The sequence below is a fragment of the Leptinotarsa decemlineata genome, unplaced genomic scaffold (genome assembly GCF_025532065.1).
Source record: "Leptinotarsa decemlineata unplaced genomic scaffold, Ldec_3_MD MMD2_P_RNA_scaffold_8, whole genome shotgun sequence".
NCBI classification, from domain to species: Eukaryota; Metazoa; Arthropoda; class Insecta; order Coleoptera; family Chrysomelidae; genus Leptinotarsa; species Leptinotarsa decemlineata.
Genome location: NW_027412535.1, coordinates 573,800 through 590,176, shown reverse-complemented (window position 1 = coordinate 590,176; position 16,377 = coordinate 573,800). Strand labels below are relative to the sequence as shown.

Genomic DNA, 16,377 nt, shown 5'->3' with positions numbered 1-16,377 from the left:
ATAGCACGTTTAATTGTTATTGTTATGAAATTCTCCAGATGTAAATACTTTTCCACAATCAGTTACTATATTTCTTATTTCATTCAAAAATGGTAGCTTAGCTGAATATTCTTTTACAGATTGACTATTTTCCCTCATAGCTTTTGCTGAGATGTACTAAATATTTAAATTTTGCTATTTGGCACATCTTACAAGTTTTTTTGTAATATTTGCTATTCTCAGTCATGTTTTTCCATATGAATCTAGCTTTCATTTTGTGATAGGTTTTATAATACCCATAATGACCTCCTGAAATAGCATTGTCGTGATACAATTTTAGAATTTTGTTTATCATCTGCTTGCTTTTAACTTGATATCTGCCATCCTCCATTTTTTCCAAATCTTGAGTAACCAAATTACTTCACTTAACGGCGAAGCTAGCAGAACCCACATTTTTTTTTTTAAACAACACATCAATAGTTGGTGATGGGGGTCATAGAAGCCTAAATCCCTCAATATATTTCCCTTTCACCCATTCAATTGAATCAAGGGGCAAAAAAACAAAAAAAAAATCAAAATCGTAATGAAGGAACCTGAAATTATTGCAAGTTTGAATTTTCCAAAAATGTGAAGTATTTTGATTTGATTCTGCCAGCTTAACAATTAAGCAAGCAGCACACATAGATTTCAAAATCACACAATACAGTACAAAATGATCCTTAAAATTAGCCTGAAACAGGGGTGATCCTAGCCAAAGGCGCTGTATTATTCAAAACATATTCATCTGCCCTCTCTTCCTCGCTGAGGACCAACTCAATTGGTGAGATAGAAAGACAGATGAAAACATTTTCAAAACAAACGCCAAAACCTATTATAATTTTGTTTTCAGTTTTCATCATGGTCTTTGTCTTAAAGTCATTGTCTCAATTTTAGTCTGTCTTGATAATTTTAAAAATTGTAATTTTATACAGCATATTTGTGATGCTAAGAATTAGGACTAGTGATATGTCATGATATACATTGTCATCAAAATTTTGTGATTCACAATTTCACAACAACACCACCAACTCCTTGAAAATACCAAAGTATTTACAGTTTAAATGCTGTGTTTAAATGTCATTCTCTGTAGAAGAAATTTGAATACCTTAACACAGGAAGAGGATAAAACGTGGGTATTTTGAAATATCATGCAGGTAAAATTGGATCATTTTGTTGAATAGTGTGGGTATTGGATACATATTGTAAGTGGATATAAAAGATGGGTCAAATGGTCATTAAGTTATTCCACACCACACAATATCTTAAAATTCAATGTTGAATATGTTTTTGAAGATGTGATTATGAGGTGTATTTGATTTTGAAAATCTGGAGCCGAGCAAGCAAATGCAGATTTGATATGACGTAATCACAGAGTCAACCTTGAGAAATATATTTAACGAACACCAGATTCTAACTGCAAATAAAAGTTAACATTTGTGTAATTATTTGTCACCACAAACATCAAACTTTACGTTTTTACATGTGAAGGTGAAATTTTTTATATACAGCAGAACTATAATTTTTAATTTTCATTTTACTATGGAAGCATTTCAGAATGACTGTTGAAGAAGGCATCATCATGTCAATGGGAATGTGTTTTGAACTCTTCTCTGAAGATAGTATGTGATGACGAATAAAAGCCTAAAAATTTCATGAAATAATTTTGTGAACAATACCTAAAACTCAATCAATTTTTGAAATGAGAAAGTGACAACAAAAAAATGTCTGATCATAACATTGATCTTGGAGCTAACTGATCGCATATTTATCCTTGCTCTTGTAAATACCCGACAGTGGTAACTGAGGTAACAGATCTGCATCTCGAACGCTTGCGAGCAAAGACAGCTAATCAAGCGCTCAGATATGTATTGAACACACCTATAATGAATAGTACAACCAGTGAATGATACTTAAAATAAGTAACTTCATTAGTTTCTTCTCTATAGTATAAATGATTTAGGCAAAAAGCTCAAAATTTGATATACTTGTTCGGTTGTATATCTTCACAAGGAAGAAATGTATGTTAACTCTCAAACCAGGCTCATGAACTCTTCGTTTTGTTGTGCTGGTAAAGGAAATCAACAAAATCATCTCTAGAATATATGAAAGATTTCTTACAAATTTGAAGGAGTGAAGTCAACACGTACCTATGACACCATAAACTATTTCCACCGGCAAGTCTAATTCATCTAATGCAGAAGTTTTTAGCACTAGGTTTTTAAGTTCCACATCACCTACAAAATTTACATTTCAGTTTTATAAAGATAAAATATAAATGAATCTTTTTTACCTCCCCATATTCCAACATTCAATTGGTTAGCGTCTAAATTTTCCACGAACGTTCCTAAATATTTATTTAGAATATAAGACAACACAGTTTGTAACACCATTTTCGCTACGATTGTACAAATACAAATTAAAATTTAAAATTAGAAATGACGTATCATATTGAAAGCTTTGTTCGTTAGTTGATCATAGCGATGTTCGGATACTTGTTTGGGATTGAAACGGAGAAAGGCTGAGAGGGCCATTTGCACCGACCTAACTCAACTTTTTCCTTAACAAAGCTCCACTTAACACCAAGTGGAACTTAAAGATAAAGTTTGTTGCACGATGCGGTTTCAAGTTGACCTCTACTAAGGTTAACATTAACGGTTGAGAGCCACTGGGATTCACTTTTAGCTAACTTCAATTAATATATTTTGTCATGTTTTTTGACAGAATGTAAGGTTACTGTTATAACGTTATGGTCGCGGCGATCCTCTCTCCAGCGTTCAGCGTTTATTTGATCTCATAGATTTTCTGAGATTGTTTGTAGTCAGATGAACCGTGTTTAGAACATGGGTAAGTATTTGAAATGCTTTTTTATTAGTCTTGACGGACACCATAATTATGTGCCTCCACAAGCGTGCAGTGTTATTTTTTAGAAAAGAAAGCCCTGTCATTAGGCATTAATAAAAACAGTCTTGATCAATAATTGAATATTTTTCATATTTTATCAGGTCCATTATAACAGACTGATTCATTTAATTATTATTTTTTACAGAATCCTCAAGTGGCAAAAGAAAACGTTCCCAGAACTATACTAATAATGATAGATCATTACTTCTAAATTGTGTGAGTAAATATAAGCATGTAGTAGAGTCCAAAAAAACTGATGGAGTTACTTGGAAAGAGAAGGTAACTGCATGGAATAAAATTACAGATTTGTATAATAGTGAAAATGCAAATCAAGAATATAGACCAGTGGAATCTTTGAAAAAATTATATGATAATATCAAAAGGAATATTAGGAAGGAAGTAGCTGAAGAGAAAACGTCAATTCGATGTACTGGAGGAGGGTCTGGGATTACAGTCAACGATCCAAACAAAGAATTGGCATTATCAATCATGAATAAAACAAGTGTGTTTGGATTAGACAATTCATTAGATCCAGATAGTAATGATTGTAATGTAGTGGAAGACCCTGAACAGGAAGAAATTATAATAGAGTTTGACAGGGAGAGTGACAATGAGGTAAGTAAAAAATGAAAACAAATTTACTCAAAAATCTTCTTTATGACATTAACTTTGCGTTATACTTACCTCATTTACTTTTTATTTTAGGCAAGTGAAGAAAATGATGTGAATGCCCTAAACTGGGGTGATTATACAAAAAGACATTTTAAAAGCCCTTTAAACCCAAAACTGGTACCAAAATCAAAAAAACCATCTAAACCTGCTTGTGAAGTAGTGACACCAGTAAAAAATTATGATACTGAAACACAACAACACAGATGGAGTTCCAGAAGAAGGCCAGTGGCATCAAATATTAGTTACTCCAACCTATCAAAAAAGTATGAAGAGCTAGCTGATCTGAAAATTGAAATTAATAAGATAGAACTAGACAGAGTGAAAATGGAGTACGAGCTGAAGTGCCAGTCCTTAGAATTAGAGATAGACATAAAAAAAGCACATTTAAACAAAATCACTAAATCTCCCAGTACATATCCTATATGCAATTTATAAGCTTCTGATTTCTCTGATTTGGTTCAGAATTGTTATTTTATTTTGAAAGTATTTTATATTTGAATTTTTCTTAAGAAAAATAAGATGTGCCTAAACTGAAACAAGGTTATATTCTATAACATTTTAATTAATGTAATTAATGTTGGTCATAATTGCAAGTCTTGTATTATGTAAGAGGGTTTCGATTTTATTTTATGGGAGTACTTGATATTTATCTACAATGAAAATAGCATTACTGTACCTATTTAATTTTTTTTAAATTGTATTGTGATTTATATTAGAATGATTCTAATGGAACATATGTAGTTCTGGAATCTTATTAAAACTGAAAAAATATGTCTGGGAAAATACTTTCAGTATTGCATAACGATAATGCAGAAAAATTTACAAATTTTGTGCAACATTATATAGTTTCTTAGCAAAATTCATCAAAGAAGTTATTTTAATTTTCAAACTGCAGGAATTACATTGGTCCCTTTTGATAGTTTAACCAAAAATCACACACATATATATATATATATATATATATATATATATATATATATATATATATATATATAATATATATATATATATAATTTTTTTTTGTAGGATTACCTTAGTTGAAGGAATGGGTTTAAGGAAGAAACAAAATATTTTGTAAAGTTTACCGTAAATTTTAATTATAAATTGGCAAAGTAATTGTCAATTAAAGTTTGTCTGACATGAATTCCTCTTAAATTTCTTCGCCCATTAAGGCGGGGCACATCTGGAATATTCCCGTGTCTAATAAGCTGCTGAAATTCATGGTCCTCAATATTATCTGGTAATGGGGGTTCTCCTTCACCCATCCTTTTTGCGATATTGTGAAGAACTCCTGTTGATATGATAACCTCTAAAGTTGTAGCAAGTTTCAACCTACAGCCATATGCTATAACAGGAAACCTTCTTTTCCAAATTCCAAAAAGTCTTTCTATTATTCCTCTTGTTCGAATGTGTGACTCATTATAAAGCTGTTCCTTTGGTAGAATAGAGTCAAGGAGAGGGGTCAATAAATATGTTTGTAATTCATAACCACTATCACCTGCAAGAAACAAGCATACATAGAAGCTAGTTAAATGTAATGTACTTATATCAATATAAATGAATACTATAATGTATTTCATTGTAATTGATGAATTCATCGGTCTGTTTTACATACCAAGAAGATAGCAATTATTTGGAATTGTATTATTGTCAAATTTTCTTTTAAGATTTGAATTATTAAAAATTGTTGTATCATAAGAAGAGCCAGGCCATTTAACTAATAAGTTAGTAAGCATATAATCTGCATTTGACACGGCTTGTACATTAATGGAGAAGTATCCTTTTCTATTTCTAAAAATTTCTGCATCTGGACCTCCTAAAATACGTACCTCATGGTAGCCGAAAGAAACGTGTAAGTTAATTAATTATTTATTTTCCTCTGAAGAAAAAAGTTACCTACCTGGAGATTCAATCTTTACATGGGTACAATCTATGACACCCACTACATTTGGGAATGATGCTATGTCATAGAATTTGTTTTTTGTTAGACTTATTTCTGCTTGGGTTTGTGGAAATTTAATAGACTGTCGAGCTAATGCCCGGGATACACGTTTTACTATTCGAGACACAGTAGAATAATGCATTCCTCCAAAATCACTTATTTGTAATAAATGGGTCCCTGTGGCATAAAAACGCAATGCGACTAAAAATGAAAAAACAGTCCAGCGATCTTTCGATAACGGTTTTTTCTACTAGTTTGTGTCTGAAAGTTACTTCTTTGCATGATCTTCATATCTTTGTATAGAGTTGATCTTTAAAATTAATTGCTTCCTTCCTTTCTTTGGAAAATTCCCACATTTTTTGTAACAACTTGGAGAAGTAAAAACCCAAACCGTTTTTTTTCCAAAAATTAATCTTCCTGAAAAATATACCTTTCAATTCAAACAAGGTTCCTAAGGCTGTTGTCTATGACATAGGTGAATTCAAATCATTCCGTGACAAAAAGTTGTAATTTTATGAACCAATTGGGTGTTTTTTCTTATAATGTTATCCGTATTTTGGTACTGTAAAGCCGATGAGGCAAGTGTCTCACTGCGAAACATCGGATGTCCATCAATGGGGATGACAGTGTTCCATGTAAGTGAAATTTTACTTTTTTCATTTATTATATTGTGTAGGAATTCTGTAAATGATTTCTGATTCGGTTTAATTACGAATGTTTAGAATGCAAACGGAATAGAAAAAATGTTTTTCGTATAATTCAGCATTCATATAAAAGTATTTATTCGGAAAGTATTTTTCTTTCGTGTAATTGAATTTTCATTTGAAAATATAGCCGTTTCGGAAGGCATTTTTTCCAGTTTGAGTCTGAAAGTAACTTCTTTGCGTGATCTACACATTTTCGTATAGAGTTGATTTTTGAAATTGATTGTGTCTTCTTTTCTTTGGAAGATTCCCAATTTTTGTATCAAGATGGAGAGGAGTAGAAAGCCGAAACTTTCTTTTCCCAGATATTAGGCTGTTTCAAAAATTTTGGCCGCTTCAATTTCATGCGTTTTTGTAATTCCACATCTCAATAAATATTTATCTACAGTGTGAAAATGATCCTTTTTGGAATTGGATCGTCATGTGTGATGAAAAGTGGATTATGTACGACAACATATTAGACATTCATAACAGTGATTGGGCACCAATGAATCACCCAGGAACTTTCCAAAGGCGAAAACCCACCTAAGAGGTCACTAACTCAATTCATTGTCACAATTCTAATTTCTATTAGAAATGAATATTTTGAATGAATGAATTCTTTAAATGATCAGTGGTTAAAAGTTTTGGGAAAACGAATATTTATATAACTTTTCAATCGGAATATGCATCATCATTCCATATTCATTAACCAATTCTTCTGCTAATATATTAGGAACTTGCGGACCTGACGAACGTCGTTCCATTGACTAACAGTCAATAAATGAGTAGACTTAGGATTTTAAAATTGATACAAAATTATTAAGTATAATAAAATAAACGATATTGGCATATAATAAAATGAATGGGAATGTTTTGCCTCTTTGATCATTATTATTTTTATTGATAAAATATCATATTTTCATACGTTTCATCATATACCCGATAAAGACAAATTCAAAAACACAAAGATTATAAAAACTGGTCCAGTCGTTGTTGAGTTCTTTGATTATTATTATTATTATTATTTTCATTGATGAAATATCATATTTCAATACTCATCATCCCATTCCCGACGAAGACAAATTCAAAAACACAAAAATCATAAAAATTGTTCCAGCCGCTCTTGAGTTTTCAAGTTATTAGGTATTACTATTATTTTTATTGATGAAATATCATATTTCAATACTCATTATTCTATTCCCTGCGAAAACAAATACAAAAAGACAAAAATCATAAAAATTAGCCCAGCAGTTCTTGAGTTCTTTTATTATTATTATTTTTATTGATGAAATATCATATTTCAATACTCATTATTCTATTCCCGGTAAAAACAAATTCAAAAAGACAAAAATCATAAAAATTAGGCTAGCAGTTCTTGAGTTCTTTTATTATTATTATTTTTATTGATGAAATATCTTATTTCAATACTTATTATCCTATTCATTCTGAAGAAAAAAAATCCAAAAACACAAAAATAATAAAAATTGTTCCAGTCGTTCTTGCGAGTTCTTTTATTATTATTATTCATTATTATTTTTATAGATGAAATATCATTTTTCAATACTTATTATTCTATTTCTGACAAAGACTAATCCAAAAAGACAAAAATGATAAAAATTTGTCAAGCAGTTCTTGAGTTCTTTTGTTATTATGATGAAATATCATATTTCAATAATTATTATTGTTTGGGCAATCTTCTTATTTTTGGCAAAATAAGATTTTATTTGACTTTTTGCTTTTTATTCAAAACCAAAAACAACAATAATATTGGTAGGTAACTATATAAAACAATAAACAATGCCAACTTCAATGCTAGATGTGAAATTAATTCACAACATCTTCCAGGGCTCGCAAATTACTCCTTTGGCTTCAACAAAATGATTTTTGTGATGGGATGACGATAAACTCCTGTTGCTGTAGTCACTTCGACTACCCGTACTCTGCCATCAGGACCATGAAAAATTCGCGTAACTTTTCCTCTTGGCCATGAGTTTCTGGGAAAACTTTCATCCGCAATAACGACGATGTCTCCTTCTGCAACATCACTGCTATTGAACTGCCACTTGCTTCTCTTTATCAGCGAGGGTACATATTCCCGTATCCACCGTTTCCAGAATAGGTCAGCGTATCTTTGTGCCACTCGCCATTGTTTTGTGAGATGTGAATTTGTATAAGCAGAAATACCCAGTGAATTCACTTCATTTGACTTTCCAATAAAGAAGTGGTTGGGTGTTAAAGCTTACGCATCTTGATGATCAGAAGACATATAAGTTAAGAAATGGCTGTTCACTGTATAGGTGCTCAATTTCAATTATAAGAGTATGCAAAATCTCTTCTTTTGGGTTCTGTTGTGTAAAAATTACTTTTAAGGCAATTTTAACAGATTTAATCATTCTTTCTCATATTCCTCCCATATGACTTGCTGCTGGTGGATTCGGTTTGAATCTAGATCTTTGATGGCTAGTTTCATTTCTTTATCTACTCCGCAGAGGTTTGATCCATTATCAAAGTGTATTTCTGATGAATTATCTCCTCTACAAATGAATCTATGAATTGACATGATGGCAGAATCCGTAGTAAGGGAAGAAGCCAGTTCTAGGTAAATTCCCTTCGTTGACATATAGGTGAAGATAACCCCATGTACTTCTTTTCCTTCCTTCTACCAATTGTGACTGTCATTGGGCCAAAATAATACATGCTTGTAATCATGCAAGTATGGTCTGCATTGTTGTACTGTCCTAAAGTTTGGAATTAGTCCCATCTGCTGAGTTTCAACCCTGGCATTTTTCTTCTTACATATAATGCAGGATGATATACAAGCTTTTACTGCTGATCTCATGTTGATTATCCAAAATCTTTCCCTTAAATGTTTTATGATTTGTTCTCTTCCCTGATGATTCAGTTTATGATAATGTCTTATCAACAACATGGTCATCCAGTTTCTTGAATCCAGAACAACTGGCTGTCTCATATTGATATCTATATGTTGTGCTTCATCCAATCGTCCATTTAGTCTCAAAATACTGTCTTTTCAAATTCTCCAACCGTTAGAAAATCTTAGAAAATCTGAAAAGTTGGTAGACCAATTTTCTTCTTTCATGAGATGAATGAATCTCATCACCGAAGCGACCGATCTGACAAGAATAAATAATTCGAAAATCTTGAAAAATTGATAACTTCTTCACGTCTTGTTGATAACAAAAACAAAATTTTTCTTTTTTTTTTTTTTCTACTTCTGTACCATCTTTTATCTTTTCTTCAGCATGAGGCCATTTAATCTCCTCTATAGTCAAGAACTGAGGACCTTCAAACCAATTCTGAAAGTTATCAATGTTCCATCTGCTACATTGAACTTTGTGGGTAGCCAATACCATTCATCATGATTTATTATATCATTAGAAATTTCTCCAATTCTGTTGGCAACAAAAGTCTTATAGTTCCTTGGATGCAACTTAATCCATCTCAAAACTATTTCAGTTCAGTTTTTAGTTTTCGATAGTTTTAGCCAATCTTGATCCAAGAAGAGCTGCTTGAAGTTCAATTCTGGGTACTGTCATGGGTTTTAAGGAAGTGTATACGTCATTGGCCAAACTAAAGAAAAATACATTTCATTTTTGAAACGTTTATTAATGGATAAATTTGAAGATGGAGACGGTAAATAGGATAGGATCAAAGTTCGTGAAAAGGAATCTAACTGCTCTTTGGCTCCTAATTCAAATATGTTCATGAACAGATTGGTTATAAAGGGAGAGAGTGTATTTCCTATTGCCGTGTCTTCGTGCTCTCTGTAGAAAGGGTTGAGTTACTGGAAACAATTCTATTTTGTGGCAATTATTCCAATGTCTGTTAGTCGTATGTAGTCTTAGATTTCTTTTCCCCTGAAACCATTGACCTCCAGAAGATCTCTCAAATATTATTCGAGTTTTTGGTATGGGGACATTTCGAAACAATGAGGGTACATCAAATAATACTTAAATCTCTTCATCTCGCAACATTACATCCTCAATTTCATCTAAGAATTTATGTGAGTTACCGATTCAGTTGTGAGATTGAGAGAGTATTAAACTGTTTGGATAACTTACGGCGGAGGCAATTGGTCGCACCGACTTGCCAGATTTGTGAATTTTAGATAGACCGTATATTCTAGGAACTGCAGGATTAGTAATCTGTACACTTCTGTTCAAAGTCACTGCAATCAAATTCCGACACTTTTTGAGTGTGTTTTTCACTTCTGAAACCATCCTAGGCATTGGGCTCCTTGGTAATTTATTACAGGAACCGTTTCTAATTAAATTATCTTTTCTCTAATAACGATCTGACTTGTCCAATATCATAACCTGATTGCCTTTATCTGCTTCCAGATAGAAAACATTTCTCTTTTAATCATTTAATAATCTCTTTTCCTCTCTATTTCTAACCGAAATCAATTTTAGTGGTAAGAGGTAATTTAAGAGATAAGAATTAGTAAACTTCACCTCCCAAAGACGACAACTTGGTTGATGAAACGCACGTGTTTGGGAACAGGTTTTATTTTGAGTATTCAATACATTCCACATGAGTATTGGTAATATATATGCCCCCTCCCGGGTTGAGTGCCCTGAGTTGAAATCTTCTCCACACGGTTCATATGTGCAGAACATCCCATCTCGTCCATCCACCCCCACTCCTCAAGCGCTCCTTAACTTACTGATAGGCACTTCAGCAAGATTGACATCTGACCTTCTTTGGTCGAAAGTCAGCCTCTAGGTGCTTTTACTTTCTGATCTGTTGAATTGTTTTATCATGACTTTCCTAACTGAGTTATTGGATGGGGTTCCCAAAAACTAACCGGAGACGAGTGTGGTGGTTCTCAGTGAATCTGAAAATGATATCAATTTGATGCCTGGTTAGGAAACTTTTATACTTACCGGAGCCGCCTGACAGCGACTCTCGGGGGTGGTCTTTGGTTCTGCTTCATTGGCCTCCTGTGTTTGTTCCTCACGGAATTTGGGGTCATCCCTATTCAGTGCGTTATGTAGGTCGCTTGGCGCTGGATTGCCGTGCGCTCGGATTCTGTCAAAAGTGTCCTCTGCGTATTTCCTCATGTATGCGTCTACGTAGTGTATCTAGATCCCGGAATATGTACCTTTTCGGTACATATGGTGTGTTTACTGCGGCCCTTACGCACGTTATATATTTAGTGTGTCAATTTTAAAACTTACAATGGGCTATATGTCACGAACGAAAGCTGATATCGAAAATTGCTTGAAACCTTTTCTAGGATAGTAAGGGGGAACTAAAGTGACATGAAAGATAACTCACCCCCATCAACCCCCTAGGTCCCACCCACCAAAACACAAAAAGTTTAAATTGCAAACCCTAACTTGTGATCCATCATTGAAAATATAAAAAAATGCTATCCAATGGTATGAATAATAATTGTACAGGGTGAAGCAATAATTGTGAAACTTTGGCTTGAATAGAATATTTAATGAGGTTTTTGTTGAACTACAAATTTATTAAAAATGTCAATTAAGTAAATGTTCAAAATGGATTCCGTTGTTTTGTAAACAATGATACAGCCTATTTTAAAATTCTGCACGAACTTTGGCAAATGTTGTTCTAGTAATGGCGCGATATTCTTGCCATTACTAGAACGCGTAATTCTTTCTCGCAATTCCCCAAGTGACGCAGGTTAAATTGAGTTTTACAAACAACTGACTTGAAGTGACCCCACAGAAAAAAGTCAGAGGGCGCCAAGTCTGGTGACCTCGGTGGCCACTCAATGGGACCTCTCCTTCCAAACCATTTGTTCGTTTAATTAGTATCCAACCAGTGCCTAACTGGAGCTGCATAGTGAGGAAGTGCTCCATCTTGTTGGAAGTGCAGCAAATCTTCGTCTACAGCTAGGTTGCTTTATGGTCGTCCCTTTGGTTCTCTAATTCATGCACAATTGAAGGTTCGACGGTGTTTTCCAGCAAATCGAGATAAATGTCGCCACTTAAATTGCCTGGTATGAACAGGGGACCAATTATAGCATCGCCTAATATTCCTGCCCAAACATTCAGTTTTTTAGGATATTGAGTGTGACCTTCTCTGAATCGATGCGGGTTCGCATCACTTCAGTACCGACAGTTTTGTTTATTTACAATACCATTCTGCATAAAAGTACATTCATCACTGAAACATATTTTTCAACATTCTCGGTTCAACGCGAATTCTTTCAGTTATGAGTTCATAAAACTCAATTTGCCGGTCTGGATCATCATCGCCTAGTTCTTGAAGAATTTGTGTTTTGTACGGGTAAAACTTATGTAATTTCAACACCTTTCTAACCTATTCATGTGAAAGTCCTGTCACTGCAGATACTTGACGTGTTGATGCTGAAGTAGACTCCATTGCAAAATTTCCAAGAACTTCAATTTGGGTTGCTTCATTCAGTAATATTGGGGCATTCCTTTTTTTATTTTGCACTGATCCCGTTTCTCTAAACTTTTCAACTGAATCGCGGACGTACACGTGACTTACATTTTTGTCCGGGTGCCTTTCATGAAATATTTGAGCTGTTTTTAAATAACACTGATTCTGGGAGGCAAATATGAAAATTATCTCCACGCGCTCAGGTATACTGTAAACCATCGTGACAACTACAGCTGAATGACAGTACACAGATCGTACAAATGATGAAAACTAATAACATTTAAAAGTCTCGAACAAACCAAAAATTATTGACTCTGACAGAACCCAAAAAACAGATCTTTCCAACTTGTTTTGCAAAAACGGCAAATTAAGTTTTTATTTGACAAAAAAAGTATCGACGGACAGTTATCATTTAAAATAATAGTCCGGGAGGTATCATCACAAATAAAAAAGTCATAGTAAGCCGGCTGATATTGAAGTTCGTGCAGGCTTCGACAATATGCTGTATTATTGTTTACAAAACAACGGAACGCACTTTGAACATTTATTTAATTGACATTTTTAATAAATTTGTAGTTCAACAAAAACCTCATTAAATATTCCATTCAAGCCAAAGTTTCACAATTATTGCTTCACCCTGTACAATTATTATTTATACCATTGGATAGCATTTTTTATAGTCTTTTCAATGATATATCACAAGTAGGGGTTTGCAATTTAAACTTTTTGAGTTTTCGTAAGTGATGCCTAGGAGGTTGATGGGGGTGTGTTCTCTTTCATGTCACTTTAGTTCCCCCTAACTATCCTAGAAACGGTTTCAAGCATTTTTCGATATCAGCTTTCGTTCGTGAGATATAGCCCATTGTAAGTTTAAAAATTGACACACTGATGTATACGCACGTACTTTCATATATATAAATTATTCATTCTGGAAATTACCCCCCCCTGAAATTCGTAATGAATCATCCCACCCAAAATTCGATCTAAAACTTCCCTTAATTACTTATCTCTCATTTCTTATAACTTGTACTTTGTATTTCGTCACGCTTAGAACGCATTTCGAATATGGCGGATGGCACATGAATCAATATACGCTTCTAAGAATATACGTAACATAAGAAGATAAAATAGGTGTAACGTTATTCTAGTTTTCTTTCTTCTTCTCGAATTAGCACATTTATCAATAGAATAATTCTCGTATTACAATAAATAAAAACGATTTGCATGATTTCGAATATAACATCATTTTACTTTATTACAAAATTGACACCTTTCAACATGAGTAAACACAATAGGGAACAAGTAGAAGTCTCAGTTTTGAAATATTTTCATGTCAACAATCACATTAATTCCAAAGAAGCCGAGAAAACTGCTTGGAAGTTATCCATTTCAGATACAGATACAGATTTCAAATACAGATTCAGATAAAATTTCAGATACACTGACGGTGTCTGTTGGACAAATAGATCTTCATCTCCCATAGTCTCCGTACAGGAGTGTTAATTTATGTACGCTGCTTTAGTTCCAATTTTCACAAGTCAAAATTAAAATATCCGATGCTTTCTAAAGATTATTGTCGCCTTCGTTTTCCTAAGTGTTTGAAAAATAATCATAGCATTTGTGGTAGGTAATGCGAATTCATGGTCAAATCGACTTCAAATTGTCGAAACATGTGCGAGCTAAGGGTTAACGAAGTCTCACCTTTTATTTCTAGCACGTTGGACGTGGTAAATACTGATCGTCCGACAGTCGGGCTCGAACCACCGTTTACATAGATGTCGATTGAATGGGCAGAACGAACCACTCACGATAACCACCAATACATCGGACCAATCTTTGGGCTTATCGTTGAAAATTCGTCTTCGGTTGAAGCAATTCATCAGAATTTTTTTATAATATCAAATTGTTATAAACACGCATCAAACTTTATTTATTATAGCGTTAAATATATTTTATTTTTAATGTCAGATTTGAATTTTTGACATTTGTTAGGAAACACTTGCTACATCAATAGCATTTTTCAAGTGTTGTTTATGACGAAAAATTTCAAGAACGAGGTTTTAATGATGAACGAGAACGAGAATGATTCCTACCTATTCACCAAACTCAAACACCTGTTCATGCAACTGCAGGAATATATTATCTTTCCCTCCAACCGATTTCCTGGAGTCTTTGAAGTCCACTAGATACTCATTAGGACAACAAGAGGATTGTTCCAAATTCTTGGAGTGTTTATTGAATAGGTACTCTTCGTGGGCAAAACAATAGCAGAATCAATACTCCTGACCGCTCTGGATTGAATGATTCCGTACAGTCTATCTCGTCTTGTGTTTGTAAATATTTTGCTGAAAAATACTCACTTGTTTACTTTGTAGTAAATATTCACGAGGTGGCAAAAACGTATATCTGGAACTTCATCTAGCGTTTCCTGATATGACTAATAACCAGTCCGTGCAAAACTTATTTTTAAATAATCTAAAAATGGAATTTTTAACAGGTGATGATCGTCTGTATTGCCAAACATGCGCCACACTGACTGTTATGTGGAAACAAGTATAGCTGAGGCACCAGTCAATCTAATAATAACACTGATGATCTTCAAACAAGACTCAATCTCTGACGGAAACACTAAACTCTTTCGAAGGTTCGAAATAGATGAACACTTCAATCTAGCAGACCACTATTATGATATTCACTGTGGTTCTGGCGTTGAATTTAGTCATTATTACGCCTTGGTCAAAGACGAAACGGACTGGTTTAAGTTTGACGATGTATTGAATTCATTGGAGCCCCTGGAGATATCCTACATTTTGTTTTATGAGAGATGTGCTGCAAGTTTTTCCGGGTTTTCCTGCAGCTAAAAAGCAAATGCGACACTGGAATCAATGAAGTCACCCCGGAGCGCCAATTAATTTTTATTGTTATTTTTATATTATACTACTAATTAAATAAATTGTAGAAACGAAAAAAAAATGTCATTGAAAATGGGATAATAAAATTTTATTGTGAAAATGAGAATTAAAACTTCCTATGTTTTAATACCACCTGCATTTGTAACTGATGTTACTGCAGTTTCGTCCAACAAGGACATTTTCAAACGAATAGTTTATTGTAATCGCTTGGAAATGTTTTTGTAGGACGTAACTGCAGTAACGTTGGTTACAAACACAAGTCGCCTACCACGTATCTATCTATCAATCTAATAAAAAAATTCAACATACTACAGGTGTGTTTCTTTCGCACTTATTTTATTCCAGATCTGTCATTACCCCCAAAAGGTATTCACTCTCTCTCTGCTCGATTAAATGAAATGGATAACTTTTGGCGGGAATGAAATTTATTTTCAAGTGGAGTATTTCGCACAGTTGAAGCTTGGCTCCCATGGGGAAACTTATAATACAAGAATTTATTTGCTCATCAGTTTCTGTGGTACATTTTTTTTGAAATTATGGTAACCATTGTGAAGGGGCGTAAAAGTGTTAATCTTATTATTTTTCGATATTTGTGACTATAAACATGCATTTGTTTTCTCAATATTCAAATCGCAAATTCCGACCTTAAAAACTCGGAATAACCTGAATTGTGAATGAGGTCATGTTAGATTATGATGAAAGAAGTCTCAGTTCTGTGTTGGAAGTCATAATCTCCAAATTACATTTTGGAAAGTGAGATTATGATTTTTCCTCTTCAAAACCTCATGAGTCAAGTTCCAACTGTCGCGAGGTATTTTTCAAAACTTATCCTTTTTTTTCAAGGTCA

General features: G+C 33.5%; 3 protein-coding genes across 3 annotated transcripts in view; 2 read left to right on the top strand and 1 right to left on the bottom strand.

Annotated features, from left to right (window-relative positions):
* Nucleotides 1-2,495, bottom strand: part of LOC111511015 (intermembrane lipid transfer protein Vps13) — a 1,108,316-nt gene extending 1,105,821 nt beyond the window's left edge. Inside the window, 2 exon segments of the mRNA XM_074170346.1 lie at nt 2,166-2,252; nt 2,309-2,495. Of these exon segments, the coding sequence (XP_074026447.1) occupies nt 2,166-2,252; nt 2,309-2,408 (187 nt within the window). The 5' untranslated portion in view covers nt 2,409-2,495.
* The window catches only part of LOC141480414 (uncharacterized), a 388,666-nt gene that overhangs the window by 287,667 nt on the left and 84,622 nt on the right, over nt 1-16,377 (top strand). The gene's annotated exons all lie outside the window — the stretch shown is intronic.
* Nucleotides 2,723-4,556, top strand: LOC141480410 (uncharacterized). Its single transcript, XM_074170352.1, has 3 exons — nt 2,723-2,862; nt 3,065-3,534; nt 3,625-4,556. The coding sequence occupies exons 1-3, from the start codon at nt 2,859-2,861 to the stop codon at nt 4,024-4,026; spliced, it is 876 nt and encodes a 291-aa protein (XP_074026453.1). The 5' UTR covers nt 2,723-2,858; the 3' UTR covers nt 4,027-4,556.

Coding starts and splice junctions, on each gene's coding strand:
- LOC141480410 (XM_074170352.1), top strand. Junction 3,535..3,624: donor ACAGGGAGAGTGACAATGAG/GTAAGTAAAAAA, acceptor TTTTTATTTTAG/GCAAGTGAAGAAAATGATGT.